This window comes from Echinops telfairi, unplaced genomic scaffold (assembly GCF_000313985.2).
Source record: "Echinops telfairi isolate 266 unplaced genomic scaffold, ASM31398v2 ScPeMD7_5592;HRSCAF=6446, whole genome shotgun sequence".
Classification (NCBI taxonomy): domain Eukaryota; kingdom Metazoa; phylum Chordata; class Mammalia; order Afrosoricida; family Tenrecidae; genus Echinops; species Echinops telfairi.
The window spans coordinates 43,568,740-43,595,401 of record NW_022109491.1 but is presented as its reverse complement, the minus strand read 5'-3'; the positions used below and the strand labels follow the sequence as shown (position 1 = coordinate 43,595,401).

The following is a 26,662-nucleotide window of genomic DNA, read 5'->3' as shown; positions in this document are numbered from 1 at the left end:
AAAAAAAATGTGGTTTATATCAAAGGGTAAAGCAACATCCTTTTAGTAAAGGATTAATGAAAAAAAAAAAAAAAAAGATAACATGTTAAATTTTACCCTAACTGCATCTGCAATAATCCACTTTCCAATGCACTGTGCATGATAGCAAGGCTGTTCATATCCCTGGTGTGTGCTGAAAGGGGATTTTCCAGAGACTTAATCCATGTGTATTTCCCCATAATTTTCTTGCATTCTGACCTCGTGGATTGCAGCCCAGAGAATAATCACTGTGCCACGCGGGCTCCTTTCTATGCCCAGGAAATAAGAGACCACAGGCTTTGTTGTGGACACTGAAAGTTCAGTTGTTATTATTTCATGAGCGTGGCCATGTCTTTGCCCTCAGATTGAGGGGGAAGATGTTGTCTGAGTGGGTGTTTCCTAATCTACAGTCCTTCCGGGTTTGCCTGTGTGTGTTCACACAGAACACAACACTGGAAGAGGAAGTGGCCAAGAACTAGAAAGCAATAGTAAAGGATTACAATAGAACTAAAGTATAAAAACTGAAGAAAATAAAATAGAAACAAAATTGCCTTGTGAGAGGAAATTGCCAATCCTTTGGTAGTGTTTATTAGTGTTATTGCATGACGAAGGTTTGGCAAGTGGGCCGGTGGGGTGGAGAGTGCATGGGTGAACAAAGCAGGATAGCAGGAGGATATGGAAAAAAATGGAGAAAAATGGGTAATGTTTATGACTGCACCAAGGTATCTACCTGGTCTGCTATCCATCAGGGCCCCAAGAAGCTAGCAACATACGAGGTTTGATTGGCTGATTATATCAGGGGCCAGGGAAATGTGGCTGTTTTAGGGAGGGGTCAAGCCTACAGAAGCTGCCTGATCTGCTGGTCAATGCTAAAGGGGAGTCTATCTGCAAGCATTGCTGTTCACCCACTTTAAGGTACTTGAGCCTTAAAGCTGAGGTTTTTGCTGCCAGAAAGTGCAGGATAACCCTCCTAGTGGGACCTCTCCCATAAATGCTTAGGAGATCTTCCTGTGCTTGCTATCTGGAGGCCATATTTCCCCTCACCCCCTCTTGTTGAATCGGTTTTTACCGTAAGTGTTTTGAAGTTTTTATCAGCTCATTTTAACTTCTCTGCAATATTGATATTACCTTCTGTTGACTTTTCTTTTCTCCCCCATGTAAATTGAGATTTTCTTGGTTTTTTATGTGCTGAATAATTGCATTGCATCCTGAACATTTTTAACCCAATGTTACAGGCTACGGACGTTGTTTACAGTTTTTAGAGAAATGTGGATTTTTGGTTGGATTCAGGACACGAGCTCCTGGAGGCTGCAGTTCCAGCGACAGTTTCATGTTCAAACCCTTGGCAGTTCTTTTCCAGTCTGTATTATGTCTTTGCCACTTCATGGCCTTTCTATGCACTGAGCTCTGCTCTCTGAAGTCACCTTCTCAAATTTCATTCCATCTCCCAAGTTCTTCCTGGTACTTTTGATGTATTCTTTTCTGTCCTCTGGGTAGAAATCTGGAACATATTTACTCTATGGCTTTATGTCCATCTCGTACCTGCTCTCATGGTGAAACAGTAAGAGGACAGAGAGCAAAGGCAGCAAGCCTCTGCTCCCCTTTCTCACACCACAGCTCCATGGGTCAGAGCAGGATGCTCTCCGGCCTCTAGTTCTAGACATCTTTGGGCTCTCTGTTGCCTCCAGGGCACCCTTTACCCACTCTCAATCTGAACTAGGTGGGGGAGGGTTGTCCTGGAGTCCTCTCTCTCTGTACCGATGTTAGTCCAAGCCAGGGATACTGGAGGAAAAAGAAATGGTAAATCTACCATCGGTTCTGTGTTGTTTCAAAAACTCGTCTTCTCCAATCTACGTGCTACTGTTTACTTTTCAGGACTTTCGAGCAACTGCTATATGCAGTGTCTCAGAGTATAGTTACATTAGGCTGGAGAGACAGGGTGGACTGTAAAATGTTTTATTTTATCTGGAATCAAACTCCTTCCAAAGACTGCAAAACAAGGTGAAAAATGACCAAGTCTGAAATCTGCAGGGCAGGAACATATTTATTGTGATGATAGATGGTGAAAAAATGATGTCGTTATCGCTTGACCAAAGTTTATAGTGGTGAAATGCCTAAAGAATTGGAAGAGGGGTTAAGGTAGGAGGTAGGAGCAGAAGAAGACAAAGGCTAGTGATTCACACTTAGATTTCTAGGGCTATTTTCAATGCCAGAATGTTTCTGTGAGTTTTTTCTGGAAGATAGAAGGGAGGCAGTGATTACCATGAAATAGATAAGAACATAAAGGTGAAGGACAGTGTGGCATTTGTGTAGCCCAAAGGGAGAGTGTAGACTCGCAATAGCAGAAGGAGATTGATAGATGTTAGAGTCTGCTAGAGCTTAGGGGAAAAGGAGAAAGGATGCATTTTTGTGAGAATGAATCAGGAGGGAACAGTGGGATGCTGGCAGATTAGAGCATGTTGGAGGCTGGAAATGAATAGTTGAGATTGTTATTGACAGAAGCTATGTATTGTTGTTCCTAACAGAAAATGGACCCCAGGGATGAGTTGAAAGGAAGTTACTAAAAGCAAGACCAATTCAAGCAATACCTTCTTTCTGCACTTTAGCATTTATAGTTTTTTTATCTATTGCCTCAATTCTTTGATGTGTATTCTTCATTTTTCCTTCAGAAGGACAGGATATGTTCCATATACTTGTTTTAGACACCTTCTAAGGAACTCTGGTACTGTAGTGTTTATGAGGAGGCCTGCTAACCAAAAGATCAGCAGTCTGAAACCACCATTCTGCGGCGAAAGATGAGAGGCTTTCTCCTCCCATAAAGAGTTTCAGAAACCCATAGGCACAGTTCTACCCTATCCTTAAGGGTCCTTATGAATCGGCATTGACCCAAGGAGAGTGAGTCTAATAAGGCTCCAGGAATGAGCCCTGGCAGCCCAGTGGTGATGGGTTGAGCTGTGAACTGAAGTTCAGCAGTTTGAAGCCACCATTAGTTCCTTGGGCGAGAGACAGGGTTTTCTACTCCCGTAAGAAGTTTCAGTCTTGGAACTCACAGGGGTTTTTCTATCCTGTACTAGAGGGTCACAGTGAGTCTTCTCTGTGACTGTGAATTTGGATATAAAACCTTACCCCTTACCCGCCCCCCCCTCCCCCCCCCAGTACATACACAAACTTTCAGCCAGTACATACATACATTTGAACAAATAATTCTTGGTGGATTGACTATAACCTTCAATAGCAAAAATTGCATATCAGTTTTCTTCCTTTCCCAGAGACCCAGAATTTGTTTGCATTCTTCACTTTAATAGGGGTAAATAGAAGTTGAAATGATTTATCCAAAGCAAGCAATCATAAACCCTTATTTGCATGGTAAGCATTAGAAAGGAGACAAAACCTTTGTACCTTTTTGGTTAGATGTTAGCACCTTTGCATCATTCACAAAACCAACTGGTGATCTGCTGTCCTGCTGACACCTCTACCTCTGATACAGACAGCACTAGTCACAGGTGACCAGGCCACGATTCCACTGTGAATTAATGCCATATGTATAAGAAGCTCAGTCCGCTGCCGGAGCCCTGATGATGCAGTGATCTAGTGCTGACTGAAAGGGTTGCTGTGTGGGAGAAGGATGAGGCAGTCCGATTCTGTAAAGATTCGAGCCTTAGGAACCCTATGGGGCAATGGTAGTCTGTCATACAGGGTCACTGCGAGTCAGATCTTGAGGGCAATACTTTTTGTTTTTAATTTAAAAGGTGATAGAGAATTTTTCTTAAGCACTGCATGTACCATGATCTTAATTTTCCCCGTGTAGCTTTTCACAATTATTTTTAAAATATAGAAAAGATGATTATAATTTGGATATTTTAAGTAATAGGGTTTGTCTTGGAAGTTGATCACCAGGGATTTTCCCCTAGTTTGTCTTAGTCAGGAAGCTACTGAGACATGTCCACTTTCAGTGACCTTACTGGTATTGAACTGCTAGGGGCATAGCTTCCAATACCAAGCAACACACAAGCCACAGGAAACACATAGAGCTGGTGAAATGATTAGGTCAGTAAAATGGAACCCTGATCATAACTAACCCTAGGATAAATCAATATTTTCAAGACGTTTTAAGTTGGATGAAAATTAAAGCCCTCTCAACCCGTGCCCCTGTGCCCACAAGCACGTGTCTTTGTTCCTTGGGTAGGCAGAGGAGTACAAACTTTACCTCCTCCTCTACCCTGACTTCTCACTTAGTAGAAGCGAACCTTTGCCGCTGATCAACTCATCTTAACTGAGCATCTCTTTTGCACTGCCCGTGCTCTTGCAGTGTATTTATATTCTGTCTCTGTATGTTTTAAAGTAGGTAAAATTCCGAACAAAGAATGCTGAAGCAGAACACAAGGGCCTTGGTTTTTTTTTCTTTCATTTCCACAAGGAGCTTGCGTTCTTCCTTGAAATCCATGCTAGTTTTGGACAGCTCGTAGAAAGCATGTCTGTCTGTGCCTGGCTGCCTATCCATCCATCTGTCCGTCCATCCGTCTGTCCATTCATCCATCTGTCCACCCAGTAGTACTAAAATTTGCCTAGTAGCCTGATGTTTTTTTAAACAAATTATTTATCCTTGTGTTTATACCCCTTAGGGATTTACCTTGAATCCTTTGCTACTTGTCAACTGTATTCTGAATAAATAGGGCCTGCCAGTAAAAGCAATCGTTCCTGAGTGCTTCATGTGGCCATCCAAATTTTAACAGGATTTTTAACAAGAATTGTTTTCTTCTGGGAATAGAAATACACACAGTTCTTTCTGGTTAGATTCTGTGGGAGATTTTAGTAATAGCTATCTGCCAAATCTGCTGTATTTTTTTTTCTGGCGGGGGTGGGGAACCTCCCCTCCCACCCCCCACAACAACCTTTCCTTGGAGTGGTCTGCACGCTGGACAGACTTTAGTAAACATGCTCTAAAGTTGTGAAGCAAGTTCCTTGCTTGTACAGAGGTCTCTGATGAATTAGCTTCTTTTTCTTCTAAAACAATCAAATGTTTAGGTTTTACATCTCATGTTTTAATGCCTAGATTCATCATTTCTGTCTTTGGTATATTAGTATTGTGAGTCAAATATTTTTTTAAATTTGCAGATTTAAGATAGGCTGTGCAAACCAATTTTAGGACTCCCTGGCTAATACAGATAATCAATGCACTGGCCTGCGAACCGAACAGTGAGAAGTTTAAGTTACCAAGTGCATTGGAAGAAAACCTGGCACTCCACATCTCGGAAACCAGCTGTTGAATGCCCCGTTGAGCACCTCTCTGTTCTGACACCGCTGGCATGCCATGAGCTGGAGTTGACTCAGTGACCATTTACTAAGCCCACTTTTGAGATTAAGCCTTCCTCTTATTACTACTATTTTACACTGCACCAGAAATTACATTTCAACTATAGAATTCATTATTTTGATCTTGCTGTGGTACTTACATACTCTATTGTCAATTTGAGATTTAAGAGTGACAGGGTGGAGTTTAGCCTGTCAATCAGGTCGCAGCTTGATGACCTCATTTGGAGGTGCTAAGGAAATAAATAGCTCCCTGGAGCTGGGACACATACTCACTCCCTGGGAGACATTGCAGCTGACAACACACATGGAGCTATGCTAGTGCTCTGAGCTGGAGGAACTACGTAGAGACCCCTGCCAGCACTGAGATGCTTATCCCACCACTGGATCCATAATACTTTCCACCCACTGACCTGTGATCTTCCTGCATTTGGCATCATTGCATGTGTTGTGTGAGTCTGAAGAGGTATTTATAGATTGGTATTGGACATATAGGCTAATATCGGACTTATAGACTTGATGTGGACTGGGTTGGGATGTTTTCTCAATATTCAATTGTTCTTGTATATAATGCTCTTTCTTTTTTAAAAAATCATTTTATTGGGGGCTCATACAACTCTTATCACAATCCAAACATCCATCCATTTGTATATTTGTTGCCATTATCATTCTCAAACCATTTTCTTTCTAGTTGAGCCCTTGGTATCAAAAGCTCTTTCTTACACACATATGACTGTCTGTGAATTTGTGTCTGTAGTCTACCCGGACGAACACACTTGCCGACACTGAAGTTTATGATCTCTTGTTGGATTTTTGTATGTTTGTAGGTGCTGTGATACTCTTGGGAAGGACGAATATGTTTCGTTTTAACCATCCCAAGGAAGCAGCCACGCTCAGGGAGAAGAGGAAGGTGAGCCGTGTGGGTGCAGGGCTTCGAAGTGAGCACAGGTGGGTGGTGGTGTGGGCAATGGCAGGGGTTGCCCTCCCCTGTTTCCAGTCGTCTGGTCTTGGGGAGCTCGGGACCACTTGAAACCAGGTCTGTAAACTGCACGGATTCCAGAGGTTTTGCTTCCTGCCACACGAAGTCGGAAGAACGGTGAGGGAAAGTTGAGAGCAGGCAAGGAACAAATGTTTACTAGTCCTTCCTCACAAATGGCCCCCAAGGGAGCTGGGGCTCCTTTTATGTTAACTGGAGTAGAATATCAGTATCAATTTTAAGAATTAACCCAATGTTACAATTATTTTCATTAAAAAGATTTAATTTTTATTTTCAGCCATAGTAAATTTGATTTTTCATTGGAGTAAAAAGCAGAGAAAGAGTGAATTTAGGACATTTGGAAGAGATTGTAGGCTTGGCCCGATGGGGACATGTAGAGGGCACTTTATTTATTTTTTGTTTTGTTTTGTTGTTTTTTTTGTTTTTTTAGGCTTTATTCTCCTAGCTTATGATAGGGAAATACCTTCCTCAGGCTGAATGTTTTTTTTAAAACATTTTATTAGGGGCTCATACAACTGTTATCCCAATCTATACACACATCAATTGTGTAAAGCGCATTTGTACATCGTTTCTCAAAACATTTTCTCTCCATTTAAACCCCCGACATTAGGTCCGTAGAGGGTACTTTAAAGGGCACTGTTGGATGGAGTTGGTGGCTTAAGGACCAGAGCGAGAAGGAAAGGGATGGGAGGGAGAGCACTTCGTCTAGTGCCTTTGTGTGTGGAGACGAGGCTAATGAAGATGAGCGACACTCAGCCAGCATTCCTGAGCCAGGCACTTGGTCAACTTCTGTCTATAATTGCTCACTTTCTGTGGGCAGCAATGTTTATTCCATGCTACAGGCATCTGAGATAAGAAATTAAGAAAGATAAACTTTCTAACTTATACTCGGTAGTCAGCTCGGGCCAACATTTATCCCTACCAGAGAATTTACCCCGCTTCCTCAAGCCCCATTGTACTCAGGGATGTTTGTGGCCTCCCCTGCCTTTGATGGGGAGCGGTGAGAAGGCTACAAAGCCCAGCCTTTTTCAGACTGTTAAGCTTCTCCCTTATCTTTTCCAGCTTAATTTCTCGCTGGAGTGTTCTTTTTGCTACCTACTTGCCAAGGGGGTGGAGAGGGAAAATAAGTTGGTCAATAATTTTGCATGGGAGAAAAATCGGACTGGTTCTTACTTGTTTCCCTTGACCTCCTTCCCCCTTCACCTTTATCCCTCAAGATCCCTCCAGGGTCATCTGCCTGTTAGGAACCTTGCAAGACTAGATACCATTCCCCGTTTGCTATAGTAGTGCAGCCTGGGGCCGGACGCCAGCACGGTCTGGGTCAACCTCTCCAACCTTAGAATACCAGCGTCCTGCTGAACTGAGTGTAAGAGTTGAGAAGTGTCCCTATCCTCCTCACTGCCCCTGACTTGTCAATACATTATTCTATGTGTATGTGTGTGCTAATTAGGAGTCCTTGCCCTCATGCAGTTCAAAGCACTAAGTCAAGAACACTGACACTCTCTCAAACATGAAAGTAATGGCTCTGCCCTGTGCTCTCCTCTTAGAGTGGCCTCCTGTCCTCCTTCAGCCTGTCCATGACTGACCTCTCCAAGTCCCGTGAGAATCTCTCCGCTGTCATGTTGTATAACCCAGGGTAAGTGAGCGGCAGTATTTCTGATATAGTGTTTCTTGTGCTAACTACATGATAATCACTCAATAAAAAGGACCTGTAATTGTGCCTCCATATCCGGTCAGCCATAGTTGTTTTATAAGCTCATTTCCCGGCTTTGCTATATAGGTACATAATTTTACTTGGTGGTTTATAGTCACAACATGAAGAGGATATGTATTCTGATGTTTTTCTTGAACATCATAAGCATTAATATGGGTTGTCACAAGCTTCATGATCATTTTCATAACTGTCTGTTATTTAGAGTTGTCACTTTATCATTGCTCTCTCTCTTTAGCGTATGCACTTTTATCTCATTTTATAAAGTACTTGCAGTAGTAGGAGCGGCAGCTTTTTCATTCTTGTATCATGTAGTCCGGGGAATTATGTTCACTTTTTCCAAACACTAGGGGACTACTGAGAGCCCAGACAGTCATTTATTTAAAATGGACTTAATGGCTGAGTGACCATGGGTGGTCAGCTTAAATCCTCAGGTCCCTGGTGACTTCCTTATTAAAATGACAGTGATAATGAAAATATCTGAAAGCAGGGAACTGGATGAGTGGACTTTCAGGGCCCTTTCTAGTTTTGTGAAATTCCTTAATTTATCGTTTTTACTGGCAGGATCTGATATAAAATAATAGAGGTCAATTTAATAGCCAAATAATTGGAATGAACCTTATAAAACAACATCACCTTGTAGAACTGTCATTTATTTAGTAGCTTCTGCATACCAGGCACTTTGCTGAATAGCTTCCATTAGTAATTGTCATGACAACGTTACCCCCACTTACATACTTAGAGCTATAATGTGAGTCCAGGTGCCCTCAAAAACCTGTGCTCTAGCTATGTTCTAACATCCTCCAAGTCCGAGCCTAACCTCTATGCAGGTGTCCCCCAAGTCAGTATTGCTACTAACCCTGAGCAAAATTCAGTCCTTTAGCTTTGGTTTGTGGAAAGCAAATGCATTCTCTTATCCCCATTTATTTCCTTGTCCAGTCATGTCCCTGTCCCTATCACTTGTGCTAGGCTATTCCCAGTACCTTCACATGACCCTTCTGTTTTCCACTTGACAGAACCCTCGCCCTAAAGCCCCCTGCCTGTCACCAACAGTACAGTTTAATTTCATCAGCTCTTCTCCATTCCTTCTATATTGTCCAAATTTTGCATGCATATGATTGAACAAATTATGCCTTGGGTCAAGTACACCTAAGTCATGAATGTGCCATATTTGCCTTTTAAAGCTTCAAAGCAATATTTTGCTGCAGATTTGCCCCCAAATAATACTTTAACTTCTTAAATGCTGCTTTCATAGACATTGATTATTGATGCAAGTAGAATAAAGTATTTGGCAATTTAATTGTTTTTACTATGGTCTTGTGTGTCAGCACAATTCTGAAGATTCTAGATATGAGCTAATTCTGACTAGTGTTCTCCTCTACGTACCATATCAGTGTGCTATCCACCACCACGCCTCGTAACACACCGGGGAGAGCTCCTTGTGTTCACTGTCCCTTACTGAGTGTGCTTGTCTGGGGACTTTAGAGAAACAATCCACAGAAACTCATGTATAAGAGTCTTATATAAAGGTTAAATGCACATTAAGAAAACATCCCAACCCAGTCCTGCCCAAACCCACAAGTCCAACATTAACCCATATGTCTGACACCAATCCACAAAGTTGTCCTCCATCTCACAAAACAGACACAATGATGCTGACTGCAGGAGGAAAGCTGAATCAATGAATGTGTAAGCATCTAGTGCTGGCAGGGGTCACCACATGCACCCAGGGCTGCATCGGGGTAGGTCCATGTGGCTTCTCCTTGGGGATGTCTTGCAGGAAGTGAGCCTTGCCGACTAAAGCAGGGAACTGTCTAAGGCAGCTGCACCCTGGTCCGACCATCAGAAAGCAAGAGACCCAAGAACTAGAAAGGCGAGGCTCACTGAGCCATTTATCTCTCCGCCCTTCAATTAACCCCACATGTGTTTATCGGCCAGGTTGGCACAATAAGCTAACTACCTCACAGAGTAAAAGCCCCATAGTAGCAGAGGCCCCATCTATCTTGGTGACCATTATATGACCCATGCTTGGCACAATGTCTGGCAGTAAGTTGGTACTCTACGCAAATAATCATATTAGAGATGAAAAATCAATACTCATATCTCTGAACTTGCAAAGAGCATTTGTTGTGTGGTATTGTCAGAGCAATGCATACTGGAGATCACAATGAACTGTTGTTTGCAGAAATTGAAAATTGAGAGTAAACATTTCATTATAAAAATTGTCTGGTTTTAAAAATATTTATCCAGTGACTCTTTTATATATTGTACATAATAGTTAAGTAAAAAAATTATTACTCCAAAATATACTATTAAATGAAAGTATCAAAATAAGAAACTATTATTTCTTGGCATATCCTCCATCTAGGTCTGTACCGTTCTGAAAGCTCTTTCTTCCCTTTAGAATTCTTTTCTTTAATTTACACCACATCAAAATGGCAGTCTGGGCATCGTCAAGAGACTCCGATCGTGTTCCTTTAAGTGTTTTTTGGGTGTGGAGAACAGAAATAAGCCTTAGTGGCAAAATCAGGACCGTGTGGTGGATGGTGTAAAGATTCCCAGTGTATTCGCATAGGAGAGCGCTGGCAGAGGCCTTGTCAGGATGGGAAAGGAAAACAAACTTCTTTGCTATGACTTTCCTGGCCGTTTTCTCACCCGGGCGGTTCTCAGTTTTCTTCTTACTGGTCATCTTTCGTGATCACTGGGTGTCCTTTGAGAAAATCTGTCAAGATTCCACCTGGGGAATACCCTCAAACAGTCACCATGACCTTTGGCACTGACCTCTGTGCCTTCAATTTAACGGGCTCGACAGATCCCTTCTATTTTCATTGAGCTTTATTGTTCAAGGTTCTCTAATGAGTCAAAGACAGGTGTGTTGAGATAACTTGTGTTTAGCCATCCACAGATCACAGTTTGAAGACCTTTTGTTTGAAATAAAACTGTGCATAAAGGCACTAGAATCCTAGTAGCAAGGCTTTTTCACTTCTCCTTGTATGTCTTCAGAAAGAGCAAGCTTACACTGATGGTTTAAAACATCCACTATGAAACCTTCCCACCATACTATTGTTTAAAGCATGATCATATATTAACTTTAATGAAACCCTATATTAACTCCGAAGCCCTTGTTGATGAAGTTTGACGACTATAGCTTTCGGAATGGATTACAAGTGAATGAAAAGGAAACAAATATCTTCACAACTGGACCAGTAAACATCATGATAAATAGAGAGGACTTCATTCCGCTTGGATCTTCAGGCAGCACCCATGGAAGCAGCAGTCACGAAATCAAAAGCTGTATTGCATTGGACACATCTGTACTGGGCCTCTTTACAGTGATAAAGAGCAAGGGTGTCACTCTGAAGACCAAGGTTACCCAAGCCATGGTATTTTCTGTTACCTCCTCTGCATGTATAAACTGTAAAATGAATAAGGAAAACTGGAGAATCCATGCATTTGAATTATGGTGTTAACAAAGAGCATTGACTTTCCTGCTAGGAGAATAAACAAGTCTTGTTTGGAGGAAGTTCAAGGAGAATGCTTCGTAGACACTAGATTGGTGGGACATCCCCTCATGTACTTAAGACATGCTATCAGGAGGGAAAAGGACATCCCTGAAAAAGACATCATGCATAAAGTCAACGAAAAAGAGGACAATCTTCAAGGACATGAAGCGACACAGTGGCTAGCACAAGGCCCTCTACCTGTGAGGACGGCACAAGACCACACCTCATTTCATTCTGTTGCATAGAGGGTCGCTATGAGTTGGAACCAACTTGAGGGAAGCTAAGAGTAACAACAATATCCTTGCTTTAAGGAACCTTGTTGGTGATGTAGGGTGTACATTGTTCAACTAACCTCTAGGTTGGCATTTCAAACTCAGCAGGGTTTTGCTAGAAAAAGATGAGGCTGCCTGCTCCTGTGAAGATTTATGTCTCAGAAACTATATAGGTTCGTTGTGAGTCAGAATTGACTTGAAGGTAGTGGGTTTTAAATTCTCTTGTTTTTTAATTTTATAAGACAAATGGTGTTAGCTGAGACGTTGAATATACTTCCAGGAGAATAAACAGTCTTGTGTTGGAGGACGCTCAGCCTCCAGACATTTGTGGTGTAATGTTTAAAACATCTTGGTTGCTAACCAAAAATCAGAAGTTCAAACCCACCAGCCCCACTCCACATCAAAAGATGGCAGCCTGCTACCATGAAGATTTCAAGTCTTAGAAATCATATGAGACATTTCTACTTTATCCCATAGGGTAATTATAAATGGAAATAGACTCAATGGCAGTACGTTTGACACACCTAATGTGAGAGTCCTTGGGGGGTGTCAATGATTAGCCTGCTTCATGGTTCACTAATAGGTTGGAGGTTTGAGTTCACGCAGTGATGCCCTGGAGAAAAGGCCTGGAGATGGCTTCCAAAAGAGTGCCCTGGGGACTTTGTGGTGAATAATGCTACTCTGACCAGTGGCTAGTTGCCAGGAGTGGGAATTGACTTGATGACAACTTGAAAAACAACAACAACACTTGTTTTATGGAATAAATGTATGGGCTGGGCTCTGTGACTGGCAGATGCCTTTCATAGGTACATGTAGGATGGAGTTTTCATGGGTGGCAATGCCTAAATAAGCTATAGATTATTTTCATGTGATAATAGGATAAACAAGTTTCAATGAAGGACTTACTCTAGTTACTATAGATCACAGACTGGATTATTGTTTCAAAAATGAATTAATAAAGAGCATTTTGGAAGCTAATTGTATTGGATTCAAATCATAGCTCTATAAGGTATGTCCATTATGACACTGAGCAAGTTGTTTAATATATCCAACTTTGAGTTGGAACCAATATGTTTATAATATAGACATATAATTTGCTATTAACAGTTTACTCGAGAACAAAGGATGGTAAAATATGAAATTACCTCACAGTATGTGCCACATAATACTCCATTCTGCTGGCAAAAACCACCAAACATCTGACTCTCAGTATTAACCCAAACTAAATTGTAAATAATCTGCTTAAAATATTGGCCCATTGAAAGTAATTCTTTTACCCATTTGGATTTGCACATTATCCAAAAGAGAAAGTTTGTAGTGCATAGTTCCATAGTTTGGCTTTGTAGCTGAATCTACCATAATGTGAAGAAGTATAAGTTCAAGAGTGCTATTCAATGGGAAGAATGAAAATTTTTAGTAGTTAAATATAATATTTGAGACGATAACAACTTGTGTTATCAATATTTTAAAATTTTCAGTGACCTAACTCCATGGTGGTAAGTCTGTTCACTCTCTCTATAGCTTCCAAGAAATCCAGAATGGATGCAGAATAACTAAATTAGTAAAAATATAAGTTTGGTTACTACTCAGTTATTATTAGTACTCAATTATTGTCAATATCATGATTATGTTTACTGCAAGAATATAACAAAGCTGACCTTTGGGAGTTTTTTCTTCAGAAATTATTGGGAAAGGTGATACTTATTTTTAAAAATGTTTTAGTTTGTGAATGGCTGTTTACTTTTAAGTACCTTATTACTTTTCTGTGACGTTTCCCCTGTTACTTTTTCTTTTAATTGATGTCTGTACTCTCTCTCTGTCCCTGGCAGTCTTTTCCCTATAAAAGGACCCATCTGTCTAAGGTAGAGATTCTACATTTCTATATACTTACCAATTAATGGCTAAGCTGCCAGGAGTAGACATGCTTGTCATTTAGAAATCTCTTCTAACTGTACCTTTCCAATACAAGGAGGGTTTGTTGTTTTTCATTAAGTACAATATTTTCTTTTCTGTCTGAACTCAAGTACTTAAAAGTATACCTGATGTCTAATGTAGTCATAGAGGAATGAATGCATCTTAAAGCTAGCTAATCTATGATAATTAAAATAATGCTTGGAAAGCAGATGCTCTCTGTAATATATGCAACAGAGCAAGAAGCCCTGGTTGGTGGTGTAGTGCTTATGCACTGGGCTGCTATCTACATGGTCTGTAGTTCAAAGCCACCAGTCGCTCCGTGGGTTAATGATGTGGCTTTCTGTTCCTGAAAAGAATTATGGTTTTGGAAACCCACAGGGGGCATTTCTACCCTGTCCTGTATGGTCACCATGAGTCTAATTCGACTCAATGATAGTGAGGGTTTTTTTTTTTTAATGTACGGAGTATACATGAGACTGAGAGAGAGAGAATCTTTAAGAATGTGACTCATTTTCATCTTATTTTATTAGACTGGAATTTGAGAGGCAACAACGTGAAGAACTTGAAAAATTAGAAAGTAAAAGGTAAGCAATGGGGGATAGGAGTCTTGTGCCTGTGTCCTAAATGGATTTCATCTGTTTCAATACTCTCCTTTGTGTCTGTTAGCTACATGTTGATTTTCTTGACTTTGATATTTGATCCTATTGAGTTGAGGACGGCATGAATGTTTTCCTCTAAATTTTATTTATTTTGTTGTTATTGAGAATATGTATGGCAAGCAATCCACCAATTTGGTAGTTTTTACATGTGCAGGCAGTTTTTCCCCATTAAGAGAGTCTTACTACCCCTAAGCTTTCTATCTAATCTTTCGAGTTGCTTGTTGTCATTTTGATCTCATGTAGTTAAATGCCTCTTAAAAGATTATATTTTCCAAGATTTTCTTTTCTTTTTAATTTAACTAAACTATTGTTCAGTCTTAAAATGAATTCAGGGGTATTTTTGGTTGAAGGCTTAAAGATTGTCTCAGGGCAATAGTTTCAGGGGAACATAAGCATTTTTATTTAATGTCATTTTATAATAGAACTGAGTTTTAGTGATTGGGTTGAATAATAATTTTCACATTTAAATTTAAATAGAGCATGGTTCTTTCTCTTTAATCTCTGGGGGCTTTTAAAATTATATATAACACATTATGGTTTTAGGCTCGACAGAAAAATGCTATCAGGCTGTTTCAGGAGACTAGGTAAATGCGATGTTAGATAGTGAAAGAATGACCAAAAAGTAACATGCCGCAGGAAACTAGAAGGAAAGCAATGCTGCCTCTTTTTTCTTTTTTTAATGAAGGATTTGTGGCATCTTCTTTTTTTCAGAGCATTTTACTTAAGGGAAAATTAGAGCAACATTCGAACTTAGCGATCAACTAATGATATTTTGCATTTTAGGAAACTCATAGAAGAAATGGAAGAGAAGCAAAAATCCGATAAGGCTGAATTGGAGCGGATGCAGCAGGAAGTGGAGTCTCAGCGCAAGGAGACCGAAATTGTACAGCGCCAGATCCGCAAGCAGGAGGAGAGCCTTAAACGCCGGAGTTTCCATATTGAGAGCAAGCTGAAGGGTTTGCTCTTCGAGAAGGAAAGGTTTGAAGAGGAGAGGATGAGCGAGCAGCAGGCAGGCGAGTTGCAGAAGAACAGCCCAGAGGAGGAAAGCTTTCTTGGTGCCCAAGAGCTCCAGTGGCTCCACGAACTCAACAACAGTAAGAGTGCTGAGACGGTTCCGCTGTTTCCGGAACTGGACTGGCTCGCAAAGGAGAAAGATGAACAGTATGCCAACCTGAAACGGGAAAAGAGGGGACTCGAGGAGCCAGAGGAGCAACTCATGCGTGTGGCTCATCTTGATCTGCAGATCCTAGAGACGCAGAAGGTGCCCCTGCCCCTGCAGCGAGGAGAGGCCCAGCGTGTGGAGGAGGAGAGGAGAGACCTGGAGCACATCCGGGAGGCCTGCCTGCAGGCCAGGGAAGCACAGGTGGGAGGCAGCCATGAAGCGGAAGCACTAGAAAAAGCTCAACTGCATTTCTTAGAGTTGAAGAGGAGGCAACTAATCAAGCTGGCAAACTTGGAGAAGGACTGGGCTCATCAAAAAGACCTCCCGAAGAAAGAAGTTGAAGAAGAACATGGCATCCTAGAGCGTTTAAAGTGTGAAAATGCGGATGAGTTTAGGTTGTTGGGGACAAATTATGATAAACTAAAACACGTCGCTCAGGTGGATCAAGAGCCAGACAAAATAAAGCCAGTGGAGTACAGGTTGCAGTATAAAGAACGCCAGCTACAGTACCTCCTGCAAGACCCGCTGCCAGCCTTGTTGGAAGAGAAGCAGAGGGCCTTGGCAATCCTTGACAGAGGCCCTCTTGGCTTAGCCAACACTCTGTATCAGGTCGAAAAAGAGGTGGAAGAAAAGGACGAACAACTCGTGCATTGCCAAGCTAGTGCAAGTGAGCTGCAGAAGCGGCAAGCTACATTGGAATTCAATGCGAAGATCACAAGGCAGGAAGAGAGAGTGAAAAAAAAGGAAAAGGAGGTTCTGGAAGGCCCAGAGAAGCAGCACAGAGAGGCTTGGGGGCAGGCAATTGTCAAGCTGGAGAGGAGGCACGCAGCCTTGCAGAGCTCCTCCTCCTTGAACCTGGAGAGCGAAGAGCAGAAGCTGAAACGGTCTACACAGAACAGCAGCAGCAGTGTGCAGGCCGCACTCCGGGCCAGCTTGAATGCTGAGCGGGAAGCCCTGCAGAAGGATCGAGAGAGGTGAGCGGGAGAAGGGGAAGCCATGGGGTGTAGCAGGTGTCAAATGGCCACTAGGTTCCCATCCCTTGTGTCTGTCTTTTTTCTAAGTACTTCTGTGTAACCTATATATTCTCTGACTGACAAATGTTGATTTTTTACCAAATCAGAGATAAGTACCTCTAAACAGTCTTTGATTTTTCCTAAGTATCTTCCCTTTTTAATCCTTGGCCTAAAGTTGGAAAGAAAGGTGGTGGGGGGTTGGGGGGCGGGAAATCACATGCTTATGAAGCCTTTCTCCTTTACTCCCTTGACCCACCGCTTAGAATTCTGATACTAAGATTGATACAAAAGATTGAGAGGCCCTCACGCCTTGATTCTTTCCATCCTTTACCTTTCTCCCTCTTCCCCTCCCTATATCTTCCTGTCACCCACTCTCCTTCCCCTTTCTGCTTCTAAAGTCTCGCTTCTCTTGTCCTTCCTCCCTTACTTGTAACCTTGCTTTGTTCCTTCCTTTCCCATCCTTCCCTCTCCCTCACTCTCTCCCTTCCTCTGCCTTATCGTCCCTTCCTCTCCTCGTTCTCCCTTGATCTCTGCTCCCTTATCTGTTGCTCTTCCCCCTCCCCATTCCTGCCTCCCCAGTGGACTTTGCAGCTTCTCTGTGACCAGCAGAGGGTTCACAGGCTGCATACAGCATACTGATTTTATTACCTGGTGGAGAAGTAAAATAATAAAATAAAACACCCACCTCTACTGATTCATGGTTTTTAAGGGGAGGCCTCAGGATTCTATGTGCAAGCAAACAAGCAGTACTTTTCAGGGGATACAAAAGACCATGGAAATTCGAGCTTTGTGTTGATTTAGAATGCATGAGTATTTTGGGTGCTAAAATTTTACAATAGGCAAACTAAGGATAGTTTCATGCTAAGAAAAAGATATTTAGTTCTCTTTTTCACAAAGACCTATTCCTTGTCAGTATGCTTACCAGGCAGTAGGTTCTCAAAATGAAGAAATGTATGTGTTTGATGGCCCCTGTTCCGGTTACCCTGCAGATGTAACGCCAGGGTTCCCAGAAGGGCTAGCACCACTGGTGCCAAGCAGCACCAAGGTTCGGGTTCAAGAAGACCCCACCCTTTCTATCCTCAGGGAGCAGGTGTGTTTCCTCTTTGGGCGGTGTCGTTGCCTGTGTAAAAAGTGGGTGGATGAGATCAGGGGGAGGGGTATGCATTTTCCTTTATGCCCGACCCTTGCATCAGTTGAGATCTTCACTGAAGTGCTTTAAAGGACCTGGGCCCAGCCTGACATTTGAATAGCAACTTGGAATCAATTGTTTATGATTAAGCCATACTTACTGTCAGATATTGACGGTTTCAACCACCATCGCGCAAGAAACGGTCAGAGAAGCCGCCTTTTAAAATGGTGTGTGTATAGACTTGTGGTTCTGTGTTCACCGCCACTCACTTAGTCAAGAAAATAGCAAAATTCCAATGGAAGAAAACATGATAGTGCTGCTTCAGAGGTCAGCGGTTTAAGAAAATGATAGCAGGTATGTTATTTAAATGAAATTGCTGGGCAGAGCTTCAGACCTAGCAAATGGAAAGCTGTCGCGGGCACGTGCTCTCCGTGTGTACCCTGCAATGTGCAGAAGGGAGAAAGCCTTGCTTTCGTCTCCTATCCACAGACTCAGAAACCCGCACCGAGCGCGCTACTCCATCGTATAGGGTCACTACGAGTCAGAATCGATTCAAGGGCAGTCAGTTGGAGTTTTGTGTGTGTGTGTGTGTGTGTGTGTGTGTGTGTGTGTGTGTGTGCAGGAGATTGCCACATGAGCTTTTAGCTTGATGTCTCTGACTTTCGGCAGCCAGTTCCTCACCCGGAGTGTTTTTGATTAATACCCTGGAATAGGTGAAGCAGTAATGCAATCTCCATGGAAGTGATTTTCCAATGTCAGCATTCATACAGAAGCCCTGCAAAGGAGAGGCTCTTGGATTTATGGGTGTTGATGAAATACATTTTGCTGAGGCTGAATTCAGGCCAACAAATTTGTGATTGCTTTGCTGTCACTTTTGTGCTTCTGCAGCTTTCTCTGGTGGCCTGCTGGGTTTTATCTTTTTCCAGGGCTCTCATGGCTCTGTCAGGCCCACCTGACTCCACTATTTAGAAAATCCTACAAGGGTGAAATATTCAACTCAACTCTCGTGGGTCCAGACTGGATAGCAGTGCCCTCCACTTGTTTTCCCAATAGTCTTCTCTTAACTCTGTACACACTGAACAACAACAGCAACAAAAAACTCACTGGCATCGAGTCAGTCCTGATTCAACAACTCTATAGGACAAGAGAGAACTGTTCCTATGGGTTTCCGAGACTGTAACTCTTTATGGACATAGAAAACCCTGTCTTTGTCCCGCAGAGTGGCTAGGGGTTCCGAACTGCTGACCTTGTGGTTAGTAGCCCAATGGGTAACCACTACACCACCAGGCCTCCCTGGCTTTATAAAGGAGCTTAGATCTATTTGGCTGTCGTTCCCCACCATCTGCTCATTGTCACTGCCCACTGACCTGTGTTAGGCAGCTTCCCTGCGACTTGAAAAACCTGCCTGCTGTCTTAGCAGGACTTCCCTTCCCCTGAGTGAGGTCAGACAGGGCCAACCTTTAGTGTTATTGTAGTAAAAAACAAAATCAAACCCTCTTCTGTTGATTCCAACCCATAGCAACCCTATAGACAGAACAGAACTGTTTGATAGGGTTTTCAAGACTATAAACATGTACAGGAGCAGACAGCCTCATCTTTCTACCATGGAGCAACTCATGGGTTTAAACTGCTGACCTTTGATTTGCAGCCGAACACTTAATCCACTGTGTTGCCAGGGCTTATTAATAAAGTGTTTATATTATTAATATAAATGGAACTCTATACCTAGACTGAGTTAAATGCTGTAAGGGTAGCATCATTTACTCTTAGTTAGGAGAGTGTCAGCGACAACTTAGAGATGGGCAAACTGAAACTTGACACGCTTGTCTAAATCGCTGAAGACTATGTCATGTGGTTTAAAAGTGGAGAATAGCAACTTGTACCAAGGTCTGCTTAACACCAGCTCTTACCATTGTGGTCTCTTGTCTGTTAACCCACAGAGCTCTCCCACATGGATTTTTCATGGTGCTCTGATTGTTTTCTGAATTGTCAAGTTTTCCCCTTGCCACCAATATGAATCATGCACAGTCATCAGGGGCTCACTCAAACTCTTTTTGCACTGTGAAGTCTTTTCAGCAGCCCCAGTGGACATCATCTTAATTATAGACATGTAACTATCTATATGACTCTTTTTCCCCCTGCTGTCTCTGAGACCTTGTTAATATTGTTCCATCCTACCCTCCTACATGTCACTTTTGTATAGCCTCATATATCTTTTCTCAAACAAAGATGCCATGAATGCCAAGATATATTCAACAGTCACTTGTATTGAAGCAGGTCAGAGGACTTAGTGTCCTATGTATGCTTTGAACACGGTGGGAATGACTGGGTCCTTGATGGTAGAACTCGCTCTAACTCTTTTACGTCTACAGCATTTGTTCTGAACCTCTTTTGTGGCCTGTTATCCCTTTATATTTCACAATATGTATGGCATCTTTTCTAATAGAAAATAAAGCTCTGTGCATATAGGGCTTCTGCCTGCACTCCCCACCCCATGGTTTCTAGAGCAATGTTTAACATAGTGAATATGTTCAGGAAATATTTTTAACAAATGAATTCATGTGGCTCCCATTTCTGTAGGCTGGAACATGAGATTCAGGAATTGAAGCAAGAGATTTATGATACTGATGGCATTCAGAAATGGCCTGGTGGGACTTTGGAAAGAAGGAGGACTACTTCTGGCTTGCCCTCCAGTTATGAAAAGTCTCAGGCTCATCTGGGCCCCTTGATGGATGCCAGGTACTTGACATTCAGTGGATGCCATACCTATATTTGTAATATGATTTATCACTACTTTTTATACTGATCAGACTGCATGTGGGGAGAATCTACCAAAGGCAACAAGAAATATGTGTACCAGAAATATGCTTTAGCTTTCTAAACCAGAATCGAAAGGTCCAGAGAGATCACCGTAGCCAGGCAGGGGTGAGGCAAGGCCAGATTCAGAAGCACAAAATAGAGTTCATTGAATGTACTAACGGGAGGACCTGGTGCTGACCATTACTTTTATATGTCATTGATTACAGGTAATTCACTGTAAAACTGTACCAGTATATTCAGAGTGAACACGAATAGCATTAAACTATGAGAGGGCTTCAGAATTTTGTGGAAAATTTAATTATCTTTTAATTCCACTTTTTCCACAAGGTTGTTGAAGCCCCTGCATACATCTAATTTTACTACAGTAAAAAGGTTTTCTCCTTGAATGGCATTGTTAATTGTTCCAAAGCTTAAGGGTGTTCAGGTAAGCCAAGTAATCATTCTTTGCCTATAAGAAAATAATGATTATTTCCCTCAACTTCACCTAAGTGATGTGATCCTTTAAATTGGGTAGTCTTGAGCACTGGGTATTAGGAGATTGATGGTATCTGGGTATCAACCTGGAATAAGGATGGCAGGAAACTTCTGTGTCCCATTGAATCTAGGTCTGCATCTACCATTTGCTACTTTACAATTTAAGTAAAGGTCACAAATGGCTTTGGCCCAGGTTCGCTTGCACATGGTTTTATTTTTAGTACTAGAAGGCCAAACCTGTAAATAGACTTTCATGTAATATCTTACTTAAAATATCAATCCCTTTTCCTAACATTGTAGAAAGTCATTTTTACTCTGGTCTGTAGTACAAGTGTTTACACGGTAATGCATGTGATTATGAAGATGAAGCCAAATTATCTTTTAATAAGCTAAGATACTAACATAGAAAATAGTTCATTTAAAATCATTTAATTCGTGTCTGTAGGATTGGGGCCAAGAGGAACCTAGAACTGAGCAAGACTTCTAAGTGAACATACTGAGTCCTAGAAAGATTTTCATTGGAACGAAAATCCCCCGGGTGGAATGGCTTAAGGCTAAAAGAGGTGAACCAGGAACTGGGCTGGAAATCTACTGCAGTAGTGAAGGCTAAGCGTTGAATGCCATACACTTATATTCTCTCGGGTATCATGTGTGAGGAGGCTTCAAGAAAGTTTGTGGGTAAATGGAAGTTAAAAGATAAGGGACATTTTCCCACAAGCTTTTGAAGCTCCCTCTCATGTAGTTGACCCACCAGTCAGTCCCCACAGTGCGATCGAGTCCATTCTGACCCACAGTGACCCAGTGGGATAGGGTAGAACTACCCCTGTGGTTTCCAAGACTGTCACTTTACAGGAGAATAGGGAGCCTCATCTTTCTTCTGCAGAGCAGCTGGCAGTTTTGAACCGACGACATAGCACCTTAGCAGCACAGCTGGTAAGTAACCCACTGTGCCACCAGGGCTTCTCTATGCAGTCGACAGCTCTCTCCAAACCCAACTAATTCAGGCTTTTATTCTTCCCTGGCTTTCTCTGCCAGCCATTTTGGAATGTAAGCCCATTGTCCTTGAGTTGATTGATTCCAACACATAGTGACCAATAACGAAAATCAAACTCGTTCCCATTGAATCTATTCTTACTCATAGTGACCCAAGGGGAAAGAATGGAACTGCCCCTGTGAGTTTCTTTATGGAGAAGAAAGCCTCATCTTTCTCCTGAGGTACAGCTGGTGGTTTTGAACTGCTGACCGGTGGTTAGCAGCCCAATGTATAACCATAGGTTACAAAAACCAAACTCGTTGCCATTGAGTGGATTCTGATGCATAGCAACCCTATACAACCCTATAGAACTCCTCCTGTGGGTTGCCAGATTGAAAATCTTTATGGGTTTAGAAAGCCTCATCATTCTCCTGAGAAGTGGTTGGTGGGTTTGTAATGATGACCTTGTGGCGAGTGGCCCAACTTATAATACACTATGCCACCAGAGGTCTAAATGTGATCTCTGCTGATTAGTTCAGACAGCCCCTTTGAAGAAGAATGCAACTCATTGTTTGATCTCAATAATAATGAGAATGTATAGAGAGTATACCCACCTTTATCTTCACAAATGTATTTATGCTTTGAAAAATACTGCTGTTTTTGTTTGGCTTGGCAAGCAAAAGGTTTGACGAGTGAACTATCTACCTAAACCATGAAGCTTTGTAGAGCCATGTCTGTGATGTTTCCCTATTCTGGTACGAGGGTTCTACTAATAATAACTAGGAAAAAAATGGAAAAGATTATTGGGTCTCTTTTCCATTCCCAAGATTCTTTTATCGATCAGAATCTTTCTGGTTTGGAGATAGTGAGCACCGGGCATTATGTTCTTAGGCGAAAAACATTCAGGGCCCTCAAGTGGTTTCAGGGTTTGGCCTTTTAAATGAGAAAGTCTGCTGTTCCGAAAGCATGCTAACAAAAGGAGCTCTAAATGTCCCATGTGGTTAAACGTGTTCAAAGGCCCCATCTCCATTGTTTCAAGGATCAGTGCTTACATTGAAGAAGAAGTCCAAAGACGACTTCAGGATTTACATCGTGTGATTGGTGATGATGGCAGTACATCGGCGGAAGGCATAAAGGTGAACTGCAGGCGCACAGGCGTGTGGCCATTCCTACGTAGGATGACCTTTGAAATAAGTTAGCAGTGGTGCTAGTGAGGGCTTATTACTGATTCTCAGAAAGTTCAGATGTTATACTGAAATATAGAATATTCTAGAAAAATAAATGCTGCTTAGGTGGAATTTAACAGTTTGTAAATAGTATTAACCAAAGAATAACTATTTTAAAATTTTGTACTTTTTGAGAAATTACTAAGTAAATGTAAATCTCTTAAAATGCTATTTTTCCCTGTTTTGTTTTTACAAATACCTATCTATATTTTCCTGTTTATTCTAAAACACATGTTCCCATTTCCATAAAGCATTAATTTGTTTTGTGAATTTCTCACAGTGAGAATATACATTTTACCTTTGTGTAGATGTGTATTTCTGATAAGTTGATTTTTATCAACAAAAATATTTCTGTCTTAAGAAAATCTAGCTTAAAATACACATATTTAGAATTTTAATATTAGAAATAAGTGGTTCAATTTGCCTCCAAGCAGAATACTAGGGTCATGATATAGGGAATATAAATTCTCTAGAAGGGTGTCATTGCTGAATGGCAAGTATGTTTCTTTATAATTGTTGTTTCTATAAATATTTCTAATCAAATATAATTTCCTCTCTATGTAAAAATACTATAATATAACATGGGCAATTTTCATTTTCTTTTCAGGATAGCGAGAAACTTCACAATGGCACCATTCAACGGAAACTAAAATATGAGGTGGGTAATGATTTTTCAAATTGATAAGGTTGTCTTAAATTATAGCATACTTGTGTGATTAAATTTTCTTAATGTTTAGTTACATAATTAGAATTTGGAAGTCCCAGTGATTTAATGGCTAGTAGGAAAGGTGAGCTATTATATAGGCTTGAAATTAAATATAGTCCTGCAGGTTGAAAAGAACTTTGCCTTTATTTCAATGGCACGTAGCTAAGGTGGAGGCACTTTGCCCAGTATTTTTTTTGTAACATTATCCTTTCCCTGGATCTGTATTTAAAAAGCAGAAGTATATAATCAGAATCAGCTACAGCATTTGGAAATGAAACTGCCTGCTTCTCTTTGTTTGAAAAACTCTGTTTTTACAAAAGGAAATAATCTCAATTGAGTTATTTCTACAGTGGATTGTCAAATTAAAGCTTATTTGGGTAAAATGAATGGCAAGGTATTTACTTGTATTTCCTCTTGCCGAGGGGTGATATCTTTCCCATACATTCCTAAATTTAAAATAAATAAAAAATCTGATGGATTTGAATATTCATATGGTAGAAAATATAGACAATAAAAATCTTAATAGGTGTGTCCATGCAATAGTGAACAGAAAGCAAGAGTGCGGGGTATTCCACAGGCCACTCCTCTTCGTGCGAATCATTCAGTAACAATGTTGTATTGCATTCATCTTCTCTATTAGAAGGCAGACCACCTTACAACAGGCAGGACAGTCCCTTTCATTTGTGTCTGTTCCTAAGGCCGGCCACATAGCACGTACACAGTCAGTCTTTCATAGTTACAGTTTCTAGAGAAGGATGATGGGTATCTAACCAGGACTGAAATAAGGATGCCCATGAAACAACTCAAAAGGAGGAAAACATGGTGTGGCTTGGAATAGAACTTATTCTTCTTTATTGACTATCTTGTTACCTAACATTTCACATTCAGGACAATAGTACAGCATCCATTATCTGATTATTTTGCATATGAACAGCATACATCTGGCAGTAACAGCCAAAGAGTAAAGCAAGAATAATCTCTACTTTAATGGTTAAGGTTATGTGTCACCTTGGTTGGGCCAGGATTCTCAGTAACTTGGTAGTTATGTTAACTATATAATTTGGCAGCTATGTAACGATGTGATATGATGTCATTGTCCTCCATTTTCACATAACATAATTTGTGCTTAAAACAAGTTTGTCTTTGGCTCCTAAGTATGCCAATAAGTGAGGAGAGAGTATACTTCTGGATTTCTTTTGACCTTGCTATTTGATTTTCTTTTCTTAAATATTCCCTGATTTACTTTTTATCTATGGGTATATACTTATTGCCACAATTACGTTTGATCTTTAGAGGTCTTAGCATTTAAGAAAATAACATCTTAGACCAAGAAATGAATATGGTGGTGCAATACCATGCAGTCTCTAACTGCCAAAATATTCACCAATTTATGAAGTATCTAATATGGAAATTGATCTTCTATATGTGAATTAAATTACCTATCCTAAGTTCTATTATTTGTATATAAGTCAACACAAATGGCTTAGACTTTTGATTTAACCTCTGAATAGGCCCACAAAATGAAATGAATGGTGGCAGGGTGACAAACGGTGATCCCACACGCCCATTTTGACATGTTGGGGAGGAAAAGGTAGCCTTGGCTGGCACTGTATCATGTACCTCTTCTGCCCAAATATGCTACTCATCACTAGAGGGGAAAGAAGAGAGCTGATCAGAGCACTTACTGCAGTCATAAGATTCTTTTCTGCATATCAAGAGGGAACCCACTAGCCAAAAAATCAGTCTTTGAGATGATGTATTACAGGATAGTAATTGCAAATATAGCCGTCCAAAGAATATTGGCTGTTATAACCAAAATGTTGTAAGCTACCTAAAATCTTTTTTAGTTTTTTTAAATAAAGACAGCAACACTGGCGATTCAGAATATTTTCAGGGTAATTCAGAAATGTTCCATAAGCTGATGACACCGAGGAGGTGAACAGCTACACCTTGTTGTAGCTTACTACCCAAGAACTGTCAATAAGTAATGGAGATACAAATACCAGGTGAAACAAAATGCTTTGTTCGTTGTCTCTGTCAGTCTTTCTGCAAAGGAGAAAGTATGCAATGTCCCTCTGATAGTAATCCTCTGAGGACTTCAATTGGGGCATCTGACAGTAAACGGCAAGCTGAGAGACAGCTGCTAAAAAAAGTTAACTTTCCAGAGCAACTTGTAAGCCTCAGGACAAAAGTTATCAATGAATTTGAGGTTTTTGCTTTAAATAGTTGTGTTGGCATATGCTTCACATGTTATACGATTTAATCATTGGATCATAATAAGATATATGCAGTCATTACCTACAATCATCGCTACAATCAGTTTCAGAACATTTTATTCTGATACTCATTTTTGTTAGCTTTCCTTTCTTCCCCATCCTCCTCTACCATGCTCCCGGGCAATTTTCAATCCAGTTATTGTCTCTATAGATCTGCCTATCCTGGATTTCATATGCAGAAAATCATCCAAAACACAGACAAGAAGCCAACAAAAAACCAAGCAACCAAATCCAAGACAACAACTAGACAAAACATAGAAAAGCATCAATTGAAAAGAAAGCAGAACATTTTAAAACTGAAACAACATCATTTTTTTTGGCTTGCTTATTTGTTTTGTAACACACGTTCTCGGATCTTTATAAAGATAGTAGCCTTCACCTGCTACAGGTTGGCACAAGGTGTTCAGTGAAGCCAGGCATGTGGACAGCTTCTGCAACCCAAATGGGCTGCCCTCCCAGGTAACAACCTTAGTCAGAAACACTCACCCCTTGACATGCC

At 41.1% G+C, this 26,662-nt stretch overlaps 1 protein-coding gene across 2 annotated transcripts in view; it reads left to right on the top strand.

Annotated features, from left to right (window-relative positions):
• KIF16B (kinesin family member 16B) overlaps positions 1-26,662 on the top strand; it is a 245,950-nt gene that overhangs the window by 125,294 nt on the left and 93,994 nt on the right. Inside the window, exons 16-23 of one of the 2 annotated variants that reach the window (XM_045295431.1) lie at positions 6,156-6,238; positions 7,873-7,961; positions 13,641-13,673; positions 14,256-14,309; positions 15,168-16,520; positions 20,269-20,427; positions 22,995-23,091; positions 23,789-23,839. In XM_045295431.1, coding sequence (XP_045151366.1) covers positions 6,156-6,238; positions 7,873-7,961; positions 13,641-13,673; positions 14,256-14,309; positions 15,168-16,520; positions 20,269-20,427; positions 22,995-23,091; positions 23,789-23,839 — 1,919 coding nt within the window. The remainder of the gene's footprint in view (positions 1-6,155; positions 6,239-7,872; positions 7,962-13,640; positions 13,674-14,255; positions 14,310-15,167; positions 16,521-20,268; positions 20,428-22,994; positions 23,092-23,788; positions 23,840-26,662) is intronic. The other variant, XM_004697819.4, reaches the window with a different exon arrangement.